Source organism: Petromyzon marinus, chromosome 28, assembly GCF_048934315.1.
Source record: "Petromyzon marinus isolate PM22_M1 ecotype Great Lakes invasive population chromosome 28, UKy_Petmar_22M1.pri1.0, whole genome shotgun sequence".
Lineage (NCBI taxonomy): Eukaryota > Metazoa > Chordata > Hyperoartia > Petromyzontiformes > Petromyzontidae > Petromyzon > Petromyzon marinus.
Window position 1 is genome coordinate 831709 of NC_133694.1, and position 24067 is coordinate 855775.

The 24067-nt window shown below is 57.5% G+C and overlaps 1 protein-coding gene across 5 annotated transcripts in view; it reads right to left on the bottom strand.

Moving 5' to 3' along the window:
- PAX7 (paired box 7) overlaps positions 1-24067 on the bottom strand; it is a 116796-nt gene that overhangs the window by 49580 nt on the left and 43149 nt on the right. Inside the window, exon 5 of one of the 5 annotated variants that reach the window (XM_076070230.1) lies at positions 13789-14452. The exons of the other annotated variants lie outside the window; for them this stretch is intronic. Within the exon in view, the coding sequence (XP_075926345.1) occupies positions 14190-14452 (263 nt within the window). The 3' untranslated portion in view covers positions 13789-14189. Of the gene's footprint in view, positions 1-13788; positions 14453-24067 lie in introns of those variants that run through there. 5 annotated transcript variants of the gene reach the window in all.

Genomic DNA, 24067 nt, shown 5'->3' on the forward strand with positions numbered 1-24067 from the left:
CTCTCTCACAAACCACCACTCCCTCCTCCTCCTCCACCACCACCACCACCTCGCATCACTTCACCCTCCTCAGCACTCCCGTCGCCAACTCTCCCCCAGCGCCCCCTTTTCACGCCCCCCTCCCCCCCCCCGCCCTGCCCGCGCCCTCTCTCTCCCAGGCGTCTGTCTGTCAGGGAGCGTCTTTTGTGCGCGCGCTTGGAGGGCGGGCCAGTAATGGAGCACATCATGGACTTCAGGCACCATCTGCGAAGTCTATCAAGCACTCCACTCCGTATTCATTGCTTTCTGACACATGCCCAGCGGGGAGTCTCGCGGGGTGGGGCTGCGGGCTTCGTGGGCTGGGGGGAGCAGGGCGGAGGGCTGCGCGGGAGGCGGGGGTGGCGGCAGGGTGCCGACCGCGCTCGCCGCGGGCTCCTCGCCGCGCGAGGGTTCCGCTGGGCGCGAGGACCCACGGAGACCCACAGCCGGGGCCGCGCGCCGACACCGCGCCGTGTCGGCTAAAAAGTGAGACGCGTGGCTCTGACCCCCCCCCTGCCCCAACCACCCCCACGCTTTCTTCTGCTTCCACGCTCGCTACACCTTGCACGTTTGTCCAAGAAAATTTAACGAAAACAAAACTGTTCACCTCAATTAAGAATGAGGGTCGACTGTTACGAGCGACCCGCCGCGGCGAACGTGCGGCGGTTCCCCCTCCCCCGCCCCCCGTCTCCCCCCCCCGCCCCCCCGGCCTCGAGCACTGTTTCTGATCGCCGAGTTCAGCGATGTGGGCAGCAAATGGGCGAGCTGGCGGTGCCCGCTGCGAGAGGTGGGGGGAGGGGCGAGGTGGCCACGGGAGGACATTCGTCTAAGCCGCGTATGGCGCGTTCGGCAAAAATAGGAAAATAGCGATGTATCATCTTAAAACTCTTCGCGGGGTTTATTCTTTCATGACAAAGCTCGACAGCCCAGAAGACGCTCGCGGATTTGAAGCCTGGCTCCTTGAAAAAAAGTTTCGCTTTTGTAGAGTGAAGAGAGAGAGAGAGAACAGATCTTTTCTCTGTCTCCCAAGAACACCCTCCCCCACCACCCCCCCATCTCCCATCCTCATCTCCCCAGGAGCCCACGCCACTCTGAATACTGATCTGACAACCTTGCCCAACACAAACGTGATATCAATAAAGTTTGACACAGCGACTGGCAGGACAATGCGCGCGTGGAAGGTGACCGGGTGAATATTAAAAACCGCGAGCGGCCGAGAGACCCAAGGCGGGAGGGGAGGCGACGGGGGCGGCGAGAGAGAGGAGGAGGGGGGGGGGCCTTGTGGCCCCCGCGGCCCAACTTTTCGGGGCTCTGCATCGGCCATAAATCCACGCCCTGGGCCTGGGTAAGGCCACAGAAGGAGAAGAGGTGAGAGAGAGAGAAACATAGAGAGACAGAGAGAGACAGAGAGAGAGACAGAGAGACAGAATGAGAGACACAGAGAGAGAGAGCTATCACAACTGGTGCCATTGAGAAGTGGGGCTCAACGAGAGAGGCAAAGGAGGAGGAGGCTCGCGCTCAGCGGCGCGTAGCTTCAAAGCCCGCGCGCTTTAATTCAATAACTCGCATTTGATCTCATCATTGTGCGTCGCTTTCACTCGCAGCGCCACGGCCAGAGGCCGCGCCGGGCCCGCAGAGCGGCCGCTTTGTCCGGCGCCTTCGCACGTTGTGAGCGACGTGACTCGCCCGCCCGCCCGCCCACTCGCCCGCTCGCTCCCTCACTCAATCGCTCCCTCACTCGCACCATCACTCGCTCGCTCGCCAGCACAGAGATATTTTTTTTCAAACTTTGCCACCACCAGTGGCAACTCAAACAACGACATCAAATGTATTTGTTTGACTCAAGAGACCGGGTCGAGTCTCAATTTCAAGAATTATAAAAGCAAAACAAATAAAAAGTCAAACAAGATTAAGTACAGCGAAGACGCAAATCGAAATCGGGCCAAAAAGAACAGTCACGTGAGAAGTGGCTGTCTTCATAGCAGCCCCGCTAACCAAGCGCGCGAGATCACGTGGCCGCGCGACGCATCGATCCACCCCCTCGTCTGCCACTCCGAGCTGCCGGGGGAATTCGATCATCTGCCAAATCCGATGGGACGTCTCTCCACGTGCCCGACGCCACCGCTCGTCATTACTTCTCTACCCAGAATGCCACACCGAGTCTTTTTGCAGCAGGCTCCCGCTATAGTTGGATCGTCGTCTACTAGTTCATGAGTAGTGACAGTTTGGCTTCTCTCCGGAGGAAACCAATGCAGAAATGTGGGGGAGAATGTAGAAAACTCCACGGAGATAGGCGCCCGAGTCGGGAATCTAATCCGGGTTGTTACCACTGTGCCAGCTCCCCTGCCGCCCCACATCCCACGCGAGGATTGGGTTGTCCCGTCAAATGGAAGCGACGACGAGAGGCGGGCTAAACGTGCACTTTTAGATGCACGTCGAGAAAAAAAATCACATGGTCCGTTGCACGTCCGTCGCAACATGCAACGACGCCGCTTGCACGACGGGACAGGGACTGCGGCACGCAGATGAAAGCCCTGCCGACCCACCATCGCACACAAGAGCTGTGCTGTTTGTGTATTTGTTTAATGATTAAAAAAACCTAAACGGATTCCTCGCTCAACTCTGGTGCAGCGAGTGGAAGCTGGGAGGGAGGGAGGCGTGGGGAGACAGGAGGAGGCGGATGACAGTGGGGGGCAGAGAATGGGTGGAATTGGGAAGGCGGAGGGCGAAAAGCAAATGCGTCACGAGCGTCGTTTTGTTGTCGTGACACTCGGAGCGTCCCTGGAGCCGAATATTTGGAGTCCCGCTGGGTCGCGTCGGCGAGAACCCACGCACACGCACGCACAGGCGGGGCACAAACGCGTACGCACGCACGCGTACACATTCGTTAAACACACCGCGTTACACACAAACTGCGCTACAGGCACACAAACACAGAGTGCGTTACGCACACACACTTCATTACTCAAAGACAAAGAGCCCCCGTATAACCTAAACAAACCGTTAGGGCAAGTGTTGTTAGCGAGCACCTTGCGCTACACACACACTATAGTACACACACACTGCATTACACACAGGCTACTTGACACACACACACTGCTACGCACACCACGCGGATTCCAACTTCGCCCCTACCCCATGCACCGCTGTCGTGCCGTGCGCCGGGAGCGAAACGGGGGTGGGGAAGAGGAGGTGGGTGGTGGTGGTGGTGAGGTAGTGGGTGGATGACGGTGGCTGAGGTGCGGGGGTGTGGTGGTGGTGGGGGGGGGGAAGGGACCCCCACGATCCGGTTATTAAAGCCATAACAAAACTCTGGACAAATTTGCGATTAGTGCCACTCGTTGGCCGCGTGTTTACGTTGCGCGCAGGGAGGAGGAGGATGGAGGAGGAGGGGACACGGCGGCGCGCGCGTGCACAATAAATAATAATTAAATAATAAAATACACCCGGAGCGAGCGGCCACGGCGTCCGGCCGAGACGCTGAAAGGCATGGAATGGGGAATGTTATGGATGTAGAAGCGATGCGTGGAGAACTCTTGATTTCTCTGCCCCGCTCACCAGCAGGGAGGCCGCGCAACGCTCACCGAGGCCAGCAGCAGCGCCCCCACTCTCGAACCGTGGGGGCCGCGGCGGTGGCGGTGGGAGGAGGAGTGGAGGGGGGGGGGCTCTGATGAGGGGTTATGAATAAGCCCCCCCCCCGAACCTAGCCCCGCACACAAACCCGCCTCTACTCACAGCCGCGCGCTCAACACGCACGCAGGTGAGCGGGGCGGAGGGGGCTCGCTCAGGCCCTCTGTGTCCTACCGTGGCAGCAGCGCTGCGTCCGCCAGCTGCATGCCGAGGTCTGCTGGCCACGACGAGAGAGGCCTTCAGCAGAGAGTAACTACCTCGTTACTACCTCGCTGCGGAGTCACGAGCTCAAGGAGCAGACGTGATCACCGCCTCCACAGGTCTCCCTCCGCGTAACAAATATGACGGTTTTGTTCAAATCTGGAGCGGTTGGTTTCGACCTTCGGTGTCTCATCAGCGGCGCGCGATTCGTGCTGCGTAGTTACGTGGGAACGACCGCGCATGGAACAGACAAAACACGTGTCGGGAATTTGTCAAACTGCGCGCAGCCAGCCGGCTAGTGGAGGGGGTGGGGGGGGCATCCCGGCCAGACCGAGCTTGGTGTTTGTGTTCCGTCTCGCGGATCGTCGGACCGAATTTCAAACGCCGCCCGTGCCCCCGCCGCCGCTCGTGTCCTCCTCGGAGCGCTTCTTATGGCGTTGCCGGCTGCTGCTGCCGCTGCTGCTGCGGGGTCCCTAGGGGGACCCGGGGCTCATCGCCCGGCGCTGCCCACGACTTCAAAGCCTCCCCCGCACCCAGCAGCAGCATCGGCGGCAGCCCTCGTAATGGCATTGCAAGCTGCGCCGGGCGTCCCGTGCTCGCTCTCTCCTCTCCGGGGCTCCCACAGTTAACCCTTCGCCCGGCGCGATGTTGTTACAAGCTCCCGTGCTCGGTCCCAGCACCACCCCCCCCCAGTCTCGCACGCACAGATAAGCCGTGTTTGTTTGTTTGTTTGCGTGAGCGCGGCCCTTGGGGTCACACTCGGCAAGTGGCCGAGGGATCGTTATCTAGATTCCCTTTCACACTTTCCCACCATCAGCGGGCACCTCAACACCATCAGCACCATCAATAGCCCGCACCCCCCCCCCCCCGCTGTGCCCCCCCCCCCCCCCCCCCCCCACCGTGATGACCCGGCAGGGGAATTCCGGCAGGAAGCCCCCGGCACACGGCCTCGGAGTTTAAGGTCGCAGTTGAAGACTCGGTCTAGCAGACACTGCCTGATTCGTCTCATCCCACACTCTGTGTTCAACCACCATACACTGCAGGTCACAACTCTTATCTCTCTCTGCTTCTTCCCTCGCAGTTACTCCACTCTCGAATTCCCTCTCTCCTCCAAACATCAACATCGTCTCTTTTCCCCCACAACACCTTCCGACAACAGCCTCGCTCAACTTGAGTAACGTGTTCCTACACTCTCATCCGTGACGACGTTGATGGCAGTGATATTTAATGAACGTGCTATTTGATTACAGTGCTATTTGTTGCTGGGCGTTTGACGTTGTGGGCTTTTGGGCCTTTGCTGAACAGAATAAGAAATATTGTTGTAGACTGCAGGAATACGATTATCTATAAAGCTCTTTATCACAAATGTCCAGGAGCTTGTGTTAAAACAAAATTAAAACTATCCTGGTCGACGATTCCCACCCGAGGCGTCTCTCCCCAGCACGCGGTGGCATCGCTGGCGTGCAGCGGCACGACCCGGGTCGTGCCCTCGTGGGGTGCAGCTCGTAAGCCGGCACCCTGGCGCAGCGGTGCCACCCGTGACGCCCGATCCGGGCTGCGATTCTCACATTTGCTCTGTGCGACTGCCGCACACGCGAGCTCCTCCTGTGAGCAATGCCACGGCTCTGTTCCACACGGCGATGCTCTAACACCGCCTTCCCAAATCTCTCCCTCCACGTACAAAACTTGAAGTTTTTTTTTTTTACAAATCCCATCGATAACATGGTCTTCTGAGAGTGCACTCTATCATCAGCAGTGCTTTAAGCGAAGATAGCTGCTGATGAGACACCGTTGGAACCGGCCCAGTGTTTGCTCGTGGTAAACCAAAGCTGCTGTGCCATGAAAAAATCACTCCCAGAAGCCCGTATGACTGTTGGGAATGTGTAAAATAATGCTTTTACTTTTCTATGTGGTGGGCGAGGTATGAGAAGGATGCCAATTGTCTGCTTATCTGTTCTGTTTTTGCTACATGGGTAGCCAGGTACTGGGCCAGCACTGCTGTGAAACTGGGTTCGAATCCAGGTTCCAGCCGCCAGTGATTAAACAGCCAGGTTCTCAAGCGCAGTGAGAAAGTGATGGTGTCAGCCCGGTGGTCAACAACGACTGCACGAAAATACATTTTGACAAATATTTTTTTCAATTAATCGGGGAAGGTTCCAGCTCCGAGAATCAAATCATTTGGTTTGAGTGGCACGTGATGAACATTGTTTGGAGGCAAGAAGAAGCGTGCCCCTTGGGTGGATAAAGACATTTATTCAAGTTACCTCAGGAGTTGTTCTGTACCAACAACTTTCGGGGCCATTCTACGACACGGGATGACGCACCGCTCACCTCTAGAGCCGTGGTCACCTCTAGAGCCGTGGTCACCTCTAGAGCCGTGGTCACCTCTAGAGCCGTGGTCACCTCTAGAGCCGTGGTCACCTCGAGAGCCGTGCTCACCTCTAGAGCCGTGGTCACCTCGAGAGCCGTGGTCACCTCCAGAGCCGTGGTCACCTCGAGAGCCGTGGTCACCTCTAGAGCCGTGGTCACCTCGAGAGCCGTGCTCACCTCGAGAGCCGTGGTCACCTCTAGAGCCGTGCTCACCTCTAGAGCCGTGCTCACCTCTAGAGCCGTGGTCACCTCGAGAGCCGTGGTCACCTCTAGAGCCGTGGTCACCTCTAGAGCCGTGCTCACCTCTAGAGCCGTGGTCACCTCTAGAGCCGTGGTCACCTCTAGAGCCGTGCCCACCTCTAGAGCCGTGGTCACCTCTAGAGCCGTGCTCACCTCTAGAGCCGTGCTCACCTCTAGAGCCGTGGTCACCTCTAGAGCCGTGCCCACCTCTAGAGCCGTGCTCACCTCTAGAGCCGTGCTCACCTCTAGAGCCGTGGTCACCTCTAGAGCCGTGGTCACCTCTAGAGCCGTGGTCACCTCTAGAGCCGTGGTCACCTCTAGAGCCGTGGTCACCTCTAGAGCCGTGCCCACCTCTAGAGCCGTGCTCACCTCTAGAGCCGTGCTCACCTCTAGAGCCGTGGTCACCTCTAGAGCCGTGGTCACCTCGAGAGCCGTGGTCACCTCTAGAGCGTGGTCACCTCTAGAGCCGTGCTCACCTCTAGAGCCGTGCTCACCTCTAGAGTCGGTCACCTCTAGAGTCGGTCACCTCTAGAGCCGTGGTCACCTCGACAGCCGTGGTCACCTCTAGAGCCGTGGTCACCTCTAGAGCCGTGGTCACCTCTAGAGCCGTGGTCACCTCTAGAGCCGTGGTCACCTCGACAGCCGTGGTCACCTCTAGAGCCGTGCTCACCTCGAGAGCCGTGGTCACCTCGAGAGCCGTGCTCACCTCTAGAGCCGTGGTCACCTCGAGAGCCGTGGTCACCTCTAGAGCCGTGCCCACCTCTAGAGCCGTGGTCACCTCTAGAGCCGTGCCCACCTCTAGAGCCGTGCTCACCTCTAGAGCCGTGGTCACCTCTAGAGCCGTGCCCACCTCTAGAGCCGTGCTCACCTCGAGAGCCGTGCTCACCTCGAGAGCCGTGCCCACCTCTAGAGCCGTGCCCACCTCTAGAGCCGTGCTCACCTCGAGAGCCGTGCTCACCTCGAGAGCCGTGCCCACCTCGAGAGCCGTGGTCACCTCTAGAGCCGTGGTCACCTCTAGAGCCGTGGTCACCTCTAGAGCCGTGCTCACCTCTAGAGCCGTGCTCACCTCGAGAGCCGTGCTCACCTCGAGAGCCGTGCCCACCTCTAGAGCCGTGGTCACCTCGAGAGCCGTGCTCACCTCTAGAGCCGTGGTCACCTCGAGAGCCGTGGTCACCTCTAGAGCCGTGCCCACCTCTAGAGCCGTGGTCACCTCTAGAGCCGTGCCCACCTCTAGAGCCGTGCTCACCTCTAGAGCCGTGGTCACCTCGAGAGCCGTGCTCACCTCTAGAGCCGTGGTCACCTCGAGAGCCGTGGTCACCTCTAGAGCCGTGCCCACCTCTAGAGCCGTGGTCACCTCTAGAGCCGTGCCCACCTCTAGAGCCGTGGTCACCTCGAGAGCCGTGCTCACCTCTAGAGCCGTGGTCACCTCGAGAGCCGTGGTCACCTCTAGAGCCGTGCCCACCTCTAGAGCCGTGGTCACCTCTAGAGCCGTGCCCACCTCTAGAGCCGTGCTCACCTCTAGAGCCGTGGTCACCTCTAGAGCCGTGGTCACCTCTAGAGTCGGTCACCTCTAGAGCCGTGGTCACCTCTAGAGCCGTGGTCACCTCGACAGCCGTGGTCACCTCTAGAGCCGTGCCCACCTCTAGAGCCGTGCTCACCTCCAGAGCCGTGCTCACCTCTAGAGCCGTGCTCACCTCTAGAGCCGTGGTCACCTCTAGAGCCGTGCCCCCCTCTAGAGCCGTGCGGTGGGCGCGTCTCCTGCGGGCACGACGGCTCAGTCGGAGTTTCTCAACAGAAACAGAAACCGGCGCAGGGGCGTTGCCACCTGTGCCCGCGTCGACCGAGAGCCGAGGCCCACACGAAGTCTCGGGACTCTCTTGCGGGAGGGTCCTGCGCTGGGACGTTTGGCCGGTTCCATCTCTCGCGGTTTATATTTCGCAGGAGATCGTGCGAGTTTGAAAAAATGAGCGCTCCCCAGCGGTGCGGTGCCGTACGTCGGCGCGACCGCCACAACTGCCGCGGGCGTGCGGAGCGCGAAGTGAAACACGGTGCGAGCGCGACGGGTCTCTAACGAGCGCTTGGCTCGTCTCCAGTGGGGCGCCGAGTCGCCAACGTAAACGCGAGCCGTGCGGCAAGTCCCGGGGGCGAGGAGCGGGCGAGGAGGGGGCGAGGAGGGGGCGAGCGCCGATCCGGCCCGGCGATACAACGGGCGAGGTCGCGGCGCGTCCATCACGCGGCGCGCACCCCACGGCTCACATCTCACATCGCCGCCCGCGATCTCGACGGGAACGCTCGGGGACTGTGATGGAGACTGTGATTGTTGGCCGCGCTTCTCGAGCACCGGGAACGGAGCGAGCGGGCGGCAGTGCGGGAGGCGACTACCCGACATCGCTCGTTGTGATCATCATCGCCACCATCATCATCACCACCATCATATTTGCTTGATTGAATTGCTGCACGATATTTTAGTTGTTTTTGTGCTCACTCTGGTCTCTTAAGATCTTCTCACCTGGTTGCACAAACTAAAATTGTATCTTGAATCTTAACCATCATCAATGTTGTCGTCGTCATCACCACCAACATCACCACCAACATCAATGTCGAGGTGATGACGATGATGGTGGCTGTGGAGGATCGCGCCACTGCCAAATTTTCCCAACATCGGCCTCATCGTTGCGTCTCTCAAATCCCACAATTTATGTTTTCTTAGTATATTCAAATTATTTGTGTACGATTTAGACGCTGCTATATGTAACCAAGTTATTACGACCATCAACACCTTCAACGTAATTATCATCATCGCACCCTCCCGGTTCCCTGCGACAGGTAAGAGACACTCGACAAGAATCCGCGGAGGTGAAAAGCGATGCCGTGACGCTCGCGGTCGCGCGCTCACTGCAATTTCCGTGTTTCCAGAGCGGGAGTTCACGGAGATTTAACAGAAATCCACTCGATTAGCGGCGCTAAGTGGACGGAGGAGGCGGCGGCTCAGACGGGAGGATTGGGGCGGTGTGGCGCAGGTGCGGGAACTAATCGCTTTGTTTACTCGTGGGCCAAGTGGGGACAACTGCCATTGAAAAGTCATTAGTGGCAAGTTTTACGGGGATTTTTTTTCCGGGCCTAGATTCCGGCGGCAGACACTCGTGTGCGCGCCGCACTTCAAAGCCACTTCCGCCCCATTCTTCGCAAATTAAATTTGCGAGCAGAGGTAATGCGTGCGCGAGCGGGGGGGGGGCACGCTCGTGGCTGTTATTCCACCTGCCGGATGATGGTACATATTTCATTTGTCGAGGAAATTCCCGTGGCCCTCACGTGAGACGCTTGCCCCCCGGGCGGTTTTTTCATGAGCGCGCCCGCCACTCTCACAAAAGGGCCGATTCAATTGGAGGGGGTGGGGGGGGGGGCGTCGTGGCCGCGGCGAGCTGGGGAGCGGCCGCGGGCCCCGGCGCTCGCCCGCTTCGTGAAGGACTCCCCCAACTAAAGGCGGAGTCGCACAACCAAGGGCCGCTCTCGCATGGCCAATGCGGTTCCCTTGCCGGCGGAGCGTGTTCGGGCCAACGTCGCGGTCCCGACAAGGTTTAGTCGTCGCCTAGAAATGCCTTCTGCGGTAAGACGTTATGACAAAGTCAAATAAAATAAGACGACAAATCTACGAGGACGTCCATTTGGCAGATGTTACCACCTTACGGTTGTCTGGGGGCTAGATCTGCACCCAGCCATAGGAACGTGGAAGAAGTCCCAGCTCCGATCGGTTCGCAGGAGATGAGAGTTCCCGCCCCAGACGCATCTCAAGAGGAGTTCGACTTTGAAAAATTTTAGGAGAGGCCGTTGATCTATTATCGTGGTGGATTGTGGGTAATCTGATTGTCATAACCGAAGGGGTTAATCTCTGTCTCACCACGTAAACATGAAACTGCCCTATTATCCAGGACCATCGATTTGAAATGGCAAATCTCTGGACCGGCTTTGAATTCCACGAGTCTCATCATCAGAGCGCGGCCCGCCTACTCGTTGTTCGGAGTGCGGTGTCCCGCGTGGGGGAGGGGGGCTGGCGAGCGCATCGCGCGTCCAAACACTCAGCAACCTAATGACGCCCTTGCTCTTCACCACCACAGCAACATGGCCTCACCTCCCGGCTCCCACCGTGAGCCTCCCCGTGTCGGGTTAAGTGGCAACAGAGGCGCGTGGGGGGGGGGCGTGGGGGCGAGGCGGGGGGCGAGCCGGTGCGGTCGGACTGCCAGGGTTTTGGCTTCGGTGATTTCTCTGAAGCTTTGCTGGGGGCTGCTGCGGGGGGGGGCAGTGGCAGGACGGCACGAGGAACGGGGGGGGGGGGGGTGCCGGGGTTGGAGTGAGGGCAGCGGCAAAATCCGTGGAGGTTAAACTTGTCCCAGGTTAAACTTGTTCCAGCTGTGCGCCGCGAGCACCGCAGCACTCCAGAGGCTCGCGGAGCACGGGGAGACGGGGGGAGGCACAGGGGAGGCTCGGGGGAGACGCGGGGAGACTCACGGAGCCACGGGGTGCTCGTGGCTTTGAGCGATCCCTCCCCCCCAAGCCCACTCGTGCAGAGTAAGCAACACTTGCTCCTTTTGGGGAAGTAAAACCCCAACAACAGCGGAACAAAAAAAGATCCGCCAGCAGGTTTTATCTGCCACTTACATGCCTCCATAAGCAATTCCACCGGATAATTTCCCGAGAGAAAGAGGCGCGGTTGTAATTAATAGCACCGCTTCAATCAAGCGACTCGCCAGTCATCCTCCTCGCTGGTGACTGCAGGCACTGCCCCGCAGCGGCGCGGCTCTCGCTCGTGTCCTCGGCGCTGCACGCGTCGCTCCGCACCTCCCACGGGGATCATCGTCCCTGGGCCGTCGGCACTGCCAGGGCCTCTGTCGCTCTATCGCCATTCCTCCTCAACCCTCCTCCTCCTCAACCCTCCTCCTCAACCCTCCCCTCCTCAACCCCCCCTCCTCAACCCCCCCTCCTCAACCCCCCCTCCCCAACCCCCCCTCCCCTCCTCACCCCCCCCCTCAACCACCCCTCCCCTCCTCATCGCCGAGCGTCTTGCTGCCCCCGACTCCCTCTGAGTGATGAGGGCATCGGCACTGAAACTGCTGCCGACTCGCCACCTTCCCGCCCTTGTCTGTGCCTCCACGTAAAACGAAACAAATCAAAGTTTTTTTTTTCCCGCACAGCCCACGTTCACTTGAGCCAATGCTGGTGAACCGCCAGGTGCTCATAGCCTCGGGACCCATATGGCAGTCCACCCCGCATTGGCTCAAGCGAGCCCCAATTCTGCTAACGAGACGATGAATGGTGAAACCGGCCCATAGCTTTGCTGCTGAAATGTTGCACTGCCAGAAGGAAGGGCCGTGTTGTCTGGCGCGATGTGTACGGAATTCTTCAGGGCAGGGAGAGATGTGTGAAGGAGCACGCATTCACTACTTGTGAATTTTGCTTTTGTATTTTGCAAGACGACGCCAATGCTCACTTTGCGTTTTGCTTGCAATCTCCGGGTCTCACTTCTCCTCTGGCCCGTAGTCTTCTTCCCATAATTCCCCGCTCTAAAACCCCCCTCCTCTTCCTTCTCCTCCTCTTCCTCCTCCTCACCACCCGCCGCTCGAGACGCGCTCTTTGCCAGTATTTGCTCAGCAGCAGCGTCTTGAGGTTCGGAACCATTCACACGTTTTATAAATCCACTTTGCTTTGTGATTGTATTTAAATGTGTACAAAAGCACTTGCAAAAGTCAATAACAACGGATTAACAGATTAGGACGGGAGCATGCATTGGCTCGCGCGCGCACACACGCACACAACAGCCACCACCCGCCACTAAGTGACGGTGATGTTACCACAGAGCACGTGCCAGGCTAGGTGCAGGCACACAAACATCTTACATAATAGCTTCAACAGCTTGTTGGTGCAAGTGTTGTTAGCAAGCACCTATTAAGGCCGACAAGGCACAAGTGGGGGTGGTGTAGGCAGCGCCATGTCCGGCTGTCTCTGTCTCCCCAGAGCTGATGATTACGCACACTAAACCGCGTACTAACTTGAGGCTGAGTCGACCATGGGGAGGCCCAGGACCAGTTGAGATAATCATCACTGGTGTCGGTGGCCGTGAGCGGGATTCGAACTCGGGTCACCAAGTGTCGTAGCGAAACGAGCCAATTGCTACAACACGCACACTCGCACACAGAGAGACTCACGCACACAACCACACAGAGACTCACGCACACACAAACACACAGACTCACGCACACACAAACACACAGAGACTCACGCACACACACAGACGCACACGCAGACTCACGCACACACAGAGACTCACGCACACACAACAACAACCGCCATTCGCCACTAAGTGGCGGTGACGTCACCACGACGCTTGTGCCAGGCCCACACACACAGACTCACACACAGACACTCACGCACACACACACAGAGACTCATGCACACACACACAGAGACGCTCTCACACACAGACTCACGCACACAGAGACTCTCACACACACACAGAGACTCACGCACACACACAGAGACTCACACACAGAGAGACTCTCACACACAGAGACTCACGCACACAGAGACTCACACACACACAGAGAGCCTCTCACACACACAGAGACTCACGCACACACACAGACTCACGCACACACACAGATAGACTCACGCACACACAGAGAGACTTACGCACACACACAGAGAGACTCACGCACACACACAGAGACTCACGCACACACACAGACTCACGCGCACACACACAGAGGCTCACACATACACACACAGAGACGCACGCGCACACACACACACAGACTCACGCAAACACACACACAGAGACTCACGCACACACAGAGACTTACGCACACACACATACAGAGAGACTCACGCACACACACAGAGACTTACGCACACACACACAGAGACTCACGCACACACAGACTCACGCACACACACACACAGAGTCACGCACACACACAGACTCACGCACACACACAGATAGACTCACGCACACACAGAGAGACTTACGCACACACACACAGAGACTCACGCACACACACAGAGAGACTCACGCACGCACACACACAGACTCACGCACACACACAGATAGACTCACGCACACACACAGAGAGACTCACGCACGCACATACAGAGACTCACACACACACAGAGACTCACACACACAGACACACACAGAGACGCACACACAGAGACTCACGCACACACACACAGAGAGACTCACACACACACACAGAGAGTCACGCACACACACACAGAGACTCACACACACACACACACAGAGACTCACGCACACACACACAAAGACTCACGCACACAGACACACACAGAGAGACTCACGCACACAGACACACACAGACACACACAGAGAGATTCACGCACACACACCATAGATACTCGTGGCCACCCCATGAGCCGTGCCGGCGAGAATACCGAATCTCGCGTCCGACGATGCGACACCGGAGACGCGCGCCGCGGCTCTCCCGCTCGGCACCGATTGCGGCAGTGGCGGAGAAGGGATGCGCGTGGGAGAGGATCAGCGGATTAGAGGAGTCCCCTCGGGAATCGGGGCACCCAGCCACAGGGGGGGGGGGGGTAGGCGGCACCGCTAATTATCTCGCGCTCACACCGCGCACCGCGAGCCTCGCCCGTAACACCGGCGGGAACACGCCGACGCCGCGGTTTTTAAAAGATACGCGTAATATATTAATTGTTGTTATTTATCTCTCCCCCGACGACATTGCCACCGTGGTTTCGGCGGCGCGTTCGTCAAGAGACGACGGATCGTTCCGTGCGTGGCTCCCGCAGGTAGCGGTGCACCTCCCCTGGCACCCGCAGGTAGCGGTGCACCTCCCCTGGCACCCGCAGGTAGCGGTGCACCTCCCCCGGCTCCCGGGCAGAGACGGTGGCGCGCAAATCGCTTCGGAAGTCGCCGCGGGAATAAACCGCACGGGGAGCAACGCCCTAGAAAACGCCAATCGATCTGAAAATGAGTCACCATAAGAGTTTGCATTTAACCAGATTAAGAGCAGGACCAAAGTGTAACCCGGGCACATATCTAACAAGAGAGGACCTTTATTGCCAATACATGTCAGGCAGTTCAAGAGCATTGGGTTCAAGCAAGCCTGAATCTGCCGGTGATGAGACACTGAATGTCAAAACAAGTCCCAAGTTCGCTTGTATTGAAGCAATGCTGTCAAAATGATGCACTCTCAGAAGAAAAACCTCATGGCTGATTGGATGTGTAAAAAGCCTTTCTTTTTTGTTTCGTGGAGGGACAGATATGGGAAGCAGGTGAATGATTCGCTTGCGTAATGCGATGGGTTTCCTTGGGGCAGTCACTGGTGCCCGCGCCGACACCATGAACCCCAAGCTCAAATTAATCACGGTGGCTGCGTGGCTGAGACCCCGGATTTGAACCCGGGGTCTCAGCGGAACCGGCTCAGCGCTCTGACCCCTGATCCACACGGTCACCTGAGCAGAGGCGATTCTTACGTTTTTTTGTAAACCGAGCTGGCGACTCGAACGCCACGCGGCAACTACGGAAACCCGTGGCGTGCGGCTGCCTGCGCCAGCCTGCGTCAGCCAGCGTCAGCTAGCGCCAGCCGGGGCGGGCGGGCGGGTGGGCGGGTGACCGGATCGCGAGCGCGGTTTAATCGGAGCCGTGCGGGTAATATCCCTCGCCAAAACTCCTGTGCGTGCTTTCGGAATAAGGGCCCCGTGTAACGGCGCTGAGCTATGGTGAGCGCCGGCGAGCCGCAGCGCTAATGCCGTTATTATTCGTCCGCTTTAGCCTCGTGTCTAATTAATGGGGCCAATTTTGAGCTGGATCTTAAGGCTGTGGAGGCCCTTAATTACCTGCGTGCAAATCCCCGAACAAAAGGGCACCCATTTACCCCCTTTCTCCAGCAGTAACAACCTGTCCTGCTTGACCCCGGGATGGTAGAACAGCCATCGCTGGGCCGCCGCGGCCAAGCGCCTGACTGGTGCCGCGCTCGCACGGAGCTCACCGCCACTAAGCCACGGAGCCAGCGCGCTGGGTGGATGGGCGAGCGAGCCGGGCGAGAGGGCGAGCGGGCGGACTGGCGAACGGGCAAGCGGGCGAGTGATCGGGCGAGTGGGTGGGCAGGCGGACGGGTGGACAGGCGGGTGAGCAGGCGGGCGGGCTCGACGTCCCGTGGAGGAGGAGAGGCGGAGGAGCGTAGAGAACGAGACATCGTTGGGCTTCCGTCAAAGCCCGCAGCTGCACGGAGTAATCTTGCAAACGCTCAGAAAATGTCAGCCAATCTCCTCCATCTTCAAACGAGTGTGGAGTGGCGATCATCTCCGCTCATGGGCACGAGAACATACAGGGCAATTCCATGTTCCTCTGGCAGGGGCCAGACGATCCTGAGGATGATCACTTTTAAATTCCCACAAAGTGGCGTTTGTGAAACGAAGGAGCCGCGGAGTGGCAGATTTCGCGCGGTGCAATAGCCTCGGCGACCCGAAATCTGACCCGATCACGTGAGCCCCCTCCACCAACCGGCACTGAGCAGCATGGTGAAGTATGATCAAACCCTCGTGATCGACACAATTTATGTGATTTTGTGTATGTCACGAATTATGCATTTCCTGTAGAGACAACGTGTAAGAGTATTAAGCTAAGAAAGTTACGAATTTTTCTCCCCGATATAAACTATTTATTTAATGCAGTAGCCGCGATGCCTCGTGGCTACAATTACTTGATGTGCGAATTTATAATTTTGTTGAAATCGCTATCAAGCTCAGCGCCGATTCCCTGTCACTTCTTCTCTCGTTGTCAGAAAATTAAATCAGAGAAGGAAGCTCTCCCCTTCAAATGAGCGTCCCCCCCCGGCTCCGCCCCAGCGCAGGAGAAAAGTTAAAGAGACGAGCTCAATACATCTTTACATCTTCCTCCGTTTTTAATTGCCCGCCGGGTATTTTAATAAGCGGCTGCGGTTATCTGTGACCGCGTCTCCCACCGTGTGGCCCTAATGAGGCTTCGCTGCCCAACCACGCAGAAAACGCGGCACGGGGGCGGCGGCAGTGGCGGGCGGCCGCCGCCGATGACCCAGATGAGTTCGTTCCCCTCTCTCCCTGGCTCGCCGCTCTCCCCTCTCGCTCTCTAAAACCCTCTCGGGAAAAAAAAATCGGGCAAAGATCTGACGAAGGCTCCGCGTAATCTCCCGGCTAATTCCGCCCCGCAAAGTCGCGCGTGCGCGCGGGGGACATTTTTGACGTTCTCGCGTCGACGGGGAGCTCCTCGCCGCGGTAATTGTGCTCGTTTCACTCGGCTCTCAGATCTCGGCACGGACCGCCGAGACGCGCTCAGCGCCCACTCCTTATTCCCTCCGGGGGCCCCGCGGAGACCCCCCCCCCTCCCAGCCCCCACCAACTTCCTACGGGGCTCCCAACAAAGACTAAATAAACACGCGGCGGCGGCAGTGCCCCCCCCCCCCGCCACCTACTCCTGGCCCGCTCACTCGATATTAGTTTACTGTAATTCAGAGTCAAGCACCCCCTGTCACAGCCAAAACCACAATGGCCGAACAAAAGTCCAGCGGATTGGCGCCGAGTGCCAAAGAATTCGCAAAAGCGTCGTCGTTCTAAAACAAGCCGGGAAACAAAAAGAGATCCAAAGTTAATCTCCCGGCGGTGGCGGCGGCGGTGGCGGTGGCTTGTGTTGGTTGCTGTACTGCATCCCGTCCAGAATCCACGGCCACCCAGGCTCCCCCTGTGCTGGGAGGGACGCCGATTAAGCGTATCGATCGAGCGGTTCGGTGCTCGCTCGATGTAAATGTGGAATTTAATTCCACGCCGGGTGGTGTAATTGACCCCTCTTTTAGCCGACAAATTGTCCAGCACGCTGCTGCGGGCGCCGCTCGTCGCGTTGATTTCCACCTCGAACCGCCAGCGCTGGATGACTCGCAGTGGACAACAGAAGAAGAAAACAACTCCACAAGCCACCGCTCCCTCCCAAACTGTTGGAGATGTTACTCAACAACAACAACAATAATAATCATAATAATAATGGTGATGTCGACGTTTGTCAATCCACCATTGGATGAAGGTCTCCCCACGTTCTTTCAGTCACGGAGGTCGTTTGACCGTACTTCACCACATCAGTCACCGGTGAAGAGGAATGCCCAGGGTCAATTCAGAAATCGATCACTACCGACGTTCGCCGCGGGCACGGATCGAGCCGAGCTCAGGGCCCCTGGGGGTTCTTGGCCCAGTGCGCTAACCGCCGTGCCACCGCTCCACCCATATTTTTAAATAGGCTGCTGTTTATTTTTTATTCCTCCTCCAGGACCCCCCCACCCCAACGCCCCCCCCCCCGTCCAGCCTCACGCCCCGCCCCCCCCTTCGCGAAATCTAAGGCGAATTCAGCGAAGCTCAAAGCCATTCATATCGGAGCAACCTTTGTTTGCGATTTAACTGGTAATGGTTTTGAAGGTGCGGCGCTCGGGGCTGTCTCTCTCTCCGTCCCGTCTCCCCGTCTCGCCCCGCGGTGTTTTGAAGTGAGGAGCGGGGCGGCAGATTCACATGTCAGCGCGTCCTCGCCCGCTCCCCGAGACCCTCCCACCGCTCGCCTGCCCCCTTTGTGGGCAAGTCCATCAAGAGACGGAAGTAAAAAGAGGAGCTTTGAACGGGCGGCGAGAATGAAAGCGGGATTATACGTCGTCGGGTTTACGTGCCAGGGAGCGCCTAGGAGACGCCGCCGCCTCGGAACGCCGCCACCGCCCCCTTCTCCCGAGCCGCCGCGCCATTGTCCCCGTGTCATTGTATTGTGCGCGCATCCTTTTTAAGATATTTAGTCAAGTGTTGGTTTATCTAAGACACTCTCCTGACATGCTGCCCATTCTAAGGCGTCTTGTGACTTTGGACCCAAATGCTTTGAGAAATAAAAAAGAAGAAGAAGAGATTCATAAAAAAGAGGGGGGGGGGGAGTAAAAAAAAAAGAGCTTTCTACTTCTTTGTTGCAGTGGTCACTTTGTTGAGATATTTCAAAAGATAGGAGTCGCGCAGAAAGGGCCTCTCGTCTGCATTGAAAAAAAAAGGCAGCCCCCTTCGTTGTGCATTTAGCAGCACGGGCAGAGCTTGGCACGGGGGAGCGCTGCCGCCGCCAGCAGCAGCAGCGACGGCACGGACGTCGTGGAGTCGCGGGCCGGAGAACCGCGTGGGCCGCGGGCGTCCGCCCAATAACCAATCTGCTCCACGGAGCGGCTCGGGGTGCCGCCGTGTGTCGCAGCGCGGCGGCCTCTAAGCCAGGAGCTGCAAGCGCCGCGAGTGAAATTGCGGCGGGGGCTGCCACGGTGGTGGTGGGCGGGGGGGGGGGGGGCGACATGGAGGGGTGGAGGGAGGCGGCGGGGCTGGGATATTTGGAGAAATAAATTGACATATTCTGGTCGTGCCGATCTCTAATTACGTCCATTCGTTTTCACCGCTACTCTGAGGAATTACGGGGGATTTTCCGTGTGCCCCCAGCGGACGGCCAATATGTCCCCGGAGGAGGCAGGAAAGGTGGCGTCTGTGCGCACAATCACCCCCATAAAGCAATCGAGCCCTCGACGAGTCTCGCTTTGATGGCCACCGTTTGTTTTTGTTCCTTCGCCGCCGTTCCCCACAAAGGGCTCTCTCGCCAGGGCCCGGGGAACGCTTCTGTCGCCCATTCCTTTCTTTTTCCCCTGCCGCAAACAAAAGTGGACAACAAACAGCCGAGGCCCGGCCCCTCTCCTCCTCCGCTTCAGACGAAACTTAATCAAGGCTCCCGGCCGTGAGGCTGTAAACTCCTCGCGCGGGAGGCAACAGGTTCTAAAATACGACTGGGCTCCATAAACGCGCACACAGCAGAGCCCGTAAAGCCGCCCCCCACCCCCCCCCCACTTCGGGCCGCCGCCGCCCCGAGGCTCCGGCCCCCGTGGGCCGCCGCCGGCCAACGCGGGGCCACGCGGGCCCAATAACGGCGGGCGGCGCGCGTTCCCGCTAATGGTTAACGCAGAGACAATGAGCGGTGCCCATTGGCCCCGGGGGCAGCCTCCTCCAGTGTTGACATTAGTGCTCTGAGAGCAGTTGTTCGGATTGTCTGCAGCGTAACTATTTGCCTTGTTGGTTCCTTTGTCTTTGGGGATGATGCAGCCACCTTTCTCTTTGAGCTTCTCATCAAATGCAGTGGGCGCCCTTCGCTCTGCCCGTCGTGTTGTTGTTGTGAGATTGTGCGCTGTTGTTAAACAGGCCTCTCTGCCTGTTTATCCACCGTTTAAACTTGATTTGGCGCTTTCAAACTTGATTTGGCGCTTTCGTTTCCCCGTAAATGCCCCAAACATCCGGAATTCTATCGCTCGACTAAACGTCCCTCGGCTACTCTTCCGTGTGCCGCCATCCACAGTTTGACGCCGAGCCGTCGATCCCGTGCGACGGGATCTGACGCACCCACTCCTCGTCGGTCTGCACGCTCGTGCAACAATTCACCACGTTCGCGTGTTTCTGTAACTTGATGTTTACCATCAACGGTTTGTAAAAGCAATTTGTCCGAGCCAGCTGTGGTTACAGGAAACATTTGACTCAAGTTATTGATGTTCGTGCACGGTTTTAGGTTTCTTCCAAGACTCGATTGTTTTTGCTCAAATTTCTCTTTGGTTGTTTGCTCTGATTTCTATTCGGTTCAACTGTCCTACTTTGTTTCGATGCTCTGCACGAGTGACCCTGGTGTCACAAGTGACCCTGGTCACGAGTGAAACTCATATCCTGGTCTCTGGAATACCTCGCCAATAAAATCAACTCGAGTAAGGAATCTGTCGCATGCATCTGCAGCAGTGACTTCACAGCAGCTGCAGCAGTGACGTCACAGCAGCTGCAGCAGTGACTTCACAGCAGCAGCTGCAGCAGTGACTTCACAGCAGCAGCTGCAGCAGTGACTTCACAGCAGCATCTGCAGCAGTGACTTCACAGCAGCAGCAGCAGTGACGTCACAGCTGCAGCAGTGACTTTGCAGCTGCAGCAGTGACTTAGCAGCAGCAGCAGTAACGTCACAGCTGCAGCAGCAGCAGTGACGTCACAGCAACTGCAGCAGTGACGTCACTGCTGCAGTTGCAGTTACTTCACAGCAGCTGCAGCAGTGACTTCACAGCTGCAGCAGCAGTGACTTCACAGCAGCTGCAGCAGTGACGTCACAGCAGCAGCAGCGACGTCACAGCTGCAGCAGCAGTGACGTCACAGCAGCAGCAGCGACGTCACATCTGCAGCAGCAGTGACGTCACAGCAGCTGCAGCAGTGACTTCACAGCAGCTGCAGCAGTGACTTCACAGCAGCAGCAGCAGCAGTGACTTCACAGCAGCAGCAGCAGTGACTTCACAGCAGCAGCAGCAGTGACTTCACAGCAGCAGCAGCAGTGACTTCACAGCAGCAGCAGCAGTGACTTCACAGCAGCATTCGACTTCACAGCAGCAGTGACTTCACAGCAGCAGCTGCAGCAGCAGTGACTTCACAGCTGCAGCAGCAGTGACTTCACAGCTGCAGCAGCAGTGACTTCACAGCTGCAGCAGCAGTGACTTCACAGCTGCAGCAGCAGCGACTTCACAGCTGCAGCAGCAGTGACTTCACAGCAGCTGCAGCAGTGACTTCACAGCAGCAGCAGTGACTTCACAGCAGCAGCAGCGACGTCGCAGCAGCAGTGACTTCACAGCTGCAGCAGCAGCAGTGACTTCACAGCTGCAGCAGTGACTTCACAGCTGCAGCAGTGACTTCACAGCAGCAGCAGTGACTTCACAGCTGCAGCAGTGACTTCACAGCTGCAGCAGTGACTTCACAGCAGCAGCAGTGACTTCACAGCAGCAGCAGTGACTTCACAGCAGCAGCAGCGACGTCGCAGCAGCAGTGACTTCACAGCTGCAGCAGCAGCAGTGACTTCACAGCTGCAGCAGTGACTTCACAGCAGCAGCAGTGACTTCACAGCTGCAGCAGTGACTTCACAGCAGCAACAGGAGCAGCAGCAGTGACTTCACAGCAGCAGCAGTGACTTCACAGTTGCAGCAGCAGCAGTGACTTCACAGCAGCAGCAGTGACTTTACAGCAGCAGCTGCAGCAGCGGGCGCACAGCGGTCAGCGAAGCGCTCTGCGAACCCGTGAACCTGAGTTCAATTTGCAGCCACGGCCGACGTAAGTGGTGAGGGTTAAACCTGAACCTGTCCTGGGCACCCGCACACGATCCACCAACCCGCAATGACCAGGGTGGTGAAGTATGGTCACAAAACCCCCATGATCGACATGGCAGGGGCAGCCTTCATCCGGCAGTGGATTGACAAGGAGCAGAAAGCCGACACTGCCTTAGGGACAGTCACAGACACATAGTAAATACAGAGGTGCCCTTGCTTGGACTGTGGGGTCAAGTGCTGCTACTAATTAGGATAATATTATTGTACAATCCAATGCCAGTGGCTGTCTGGGAAACTTCTTGTGATTCTAAGTTGGCGTGTTGCTACCTATGCGCAGTGCTCTGCAGACAGAGACCCATAGACTCCCATAGATACCCAGAGACTCACACAGAGACCCACAGACTCAAGAGACCCATAGACTCACAGAGACCCACAGAAAAGACACAGATCCCCATAAACTCACATCGAGACCAACAGGCTCACACAAGAGACCCAAAAACTCACAAAGACCGGGGAGACAAAAGTGAGCGGGCATGGTGCTGGCCACACCACTCCGTCATGCGCCATGTCGGCCTTATTAGCCACTTGCTAACAGCACTTGCCTGCACAGTCTATGTAGGCTACACGGGGGATCTTTGCCTCTATTATAACGGGGGCTTGCAACGTGGAGACTCACGCCTGTGGTGGGTGCGGGGCTTAGGGAGCCGAGGGTTGGGGGATCACGCAGTGGTTTGAGAAACTCCCAAACCCCACGGGGCCACGGTGTGGACTGAAAAGGGCGGCGCAGCGAGTGGGTAATGGAGAGCTGCTTCCTTGCACGTGACGGGGGAGCTCTCCGGCTCCTCTGGTTGCTCCCTACACCGAGCCAACCGCTGCTTCGCGTGCCGGTGGCTGTGCCGAGTCCCGAGCCTCGGTGAAGCGCTCCTCGATAAGGGAGGCTTCCTCATGAACACGTTAAGAGCCAGCGGTTTAAATTCCACATTCCTAGGCGGGGGTAAGTATATCCATCGAACAACCACTGCTGACTTCCGCCACGAAAGTGGTATTAATTTTATGAACCTCGGAATGAATTGATGGGCCAAGCCAAACGTGGATTTGAACTCTCAAGCGTCTTACCACGAGCCGCTGGCCCTGCTGCTGAGCCAGCTGGCCCGAGGGTCAGCAGGGGCCCACTCAGCCAGGTCACCTGGTACAGCCAGGTCACCTGGTACAGCCAGGTCACCTTGTACAGCATTTGTGTCTCTGGGTCTCCATGTGTCTTGGACATCGGTGTGACCATCAACCGCACCAGAATACCAACAGGCTGATGCGCAAATCCCCTTCATAAATGGATAATTAAAGAGACAAGTCACAGTAGTGCGACAGTGGCCATGCAACCCAAACTATGGACCATAAAGTAAACGCATAGAGATGTGCAGAGACCCATAGAGATACACAGAGTTCCACAGAGATACATCGAGACCTAGAGATACACAGAGACCCATAGAGAAAAAACATTAAAGATGAGTCACAGTGCGATTGTGGCCATGCAACCGAGACTACGGACCACAAGTGAACCCACTGTGATCTACGCTCCTTCAACGGAGGAGGTGGAGCAGCGACAGGACACGAACTCTCTCACTGCTGAAGCCCTCTCGTCGTGGCCAGCAGCAGAAGACCTCGACATTGGCATCGAGCTCGTGACCAAAGTGCTGCTGCTGCCACGTTCCACAACTAGAACGCAGAGAGTGCACACTCAGCGAAGGGCATCACCCAACCCTCAAGTGAAGCCACCACAGCTACAGCGCAGAACCAGAGTTCAGGTTCTCTCTCTGGCATGGCCTCCATAACCAAGAGTCACGGGTTCTCTCTGGAATGGCCTCCAATGGACCAGCATCTCTCAGGCCTTGCCAGTGGCGTACTAACTACATTAGGGGCCGTCCATTTAGTACGGACGCATGGAGGGGCGAGGGGATGTTAATTCAAATGCGTACGCTGGCGTATGGGGGGTCTACTGACAATGTGCGTACGCATAGGAAACGGGGGGGGGGGGGGGGCGGTGGGTGAAGCCTCGATAATATTTTGTCTAAATTGGCCTCCGAATGAGTTAGATAGTCCGGCAGTGGACTATCTGTTTGCTTAAACACGTTAATATTATTAATCCTTGATCGTTTCTGCGTGGATTAAATATCGGCCGTTCTATATGATTCGGGGGGGGGGGGGGGGGTGCGTCAGGCGTGCGTACGCAGGTGAGAGGGGGGGTGTAAAAAGTACGCGTAGGCCTACAGGGAGGGGGGGAGGGGTCAAGTTTTGACAGGTTTTTGCGTACCTACTCAATGGATGGCCCTTATTCGTGGCATAGTAACGACATTACCAGTGGCGTAATCACTACATCATCAGTGGTGTAGTAACTGCATTATCAGTGACGTAGTGACTACATTATCAGTGGTGTAGTGACTACA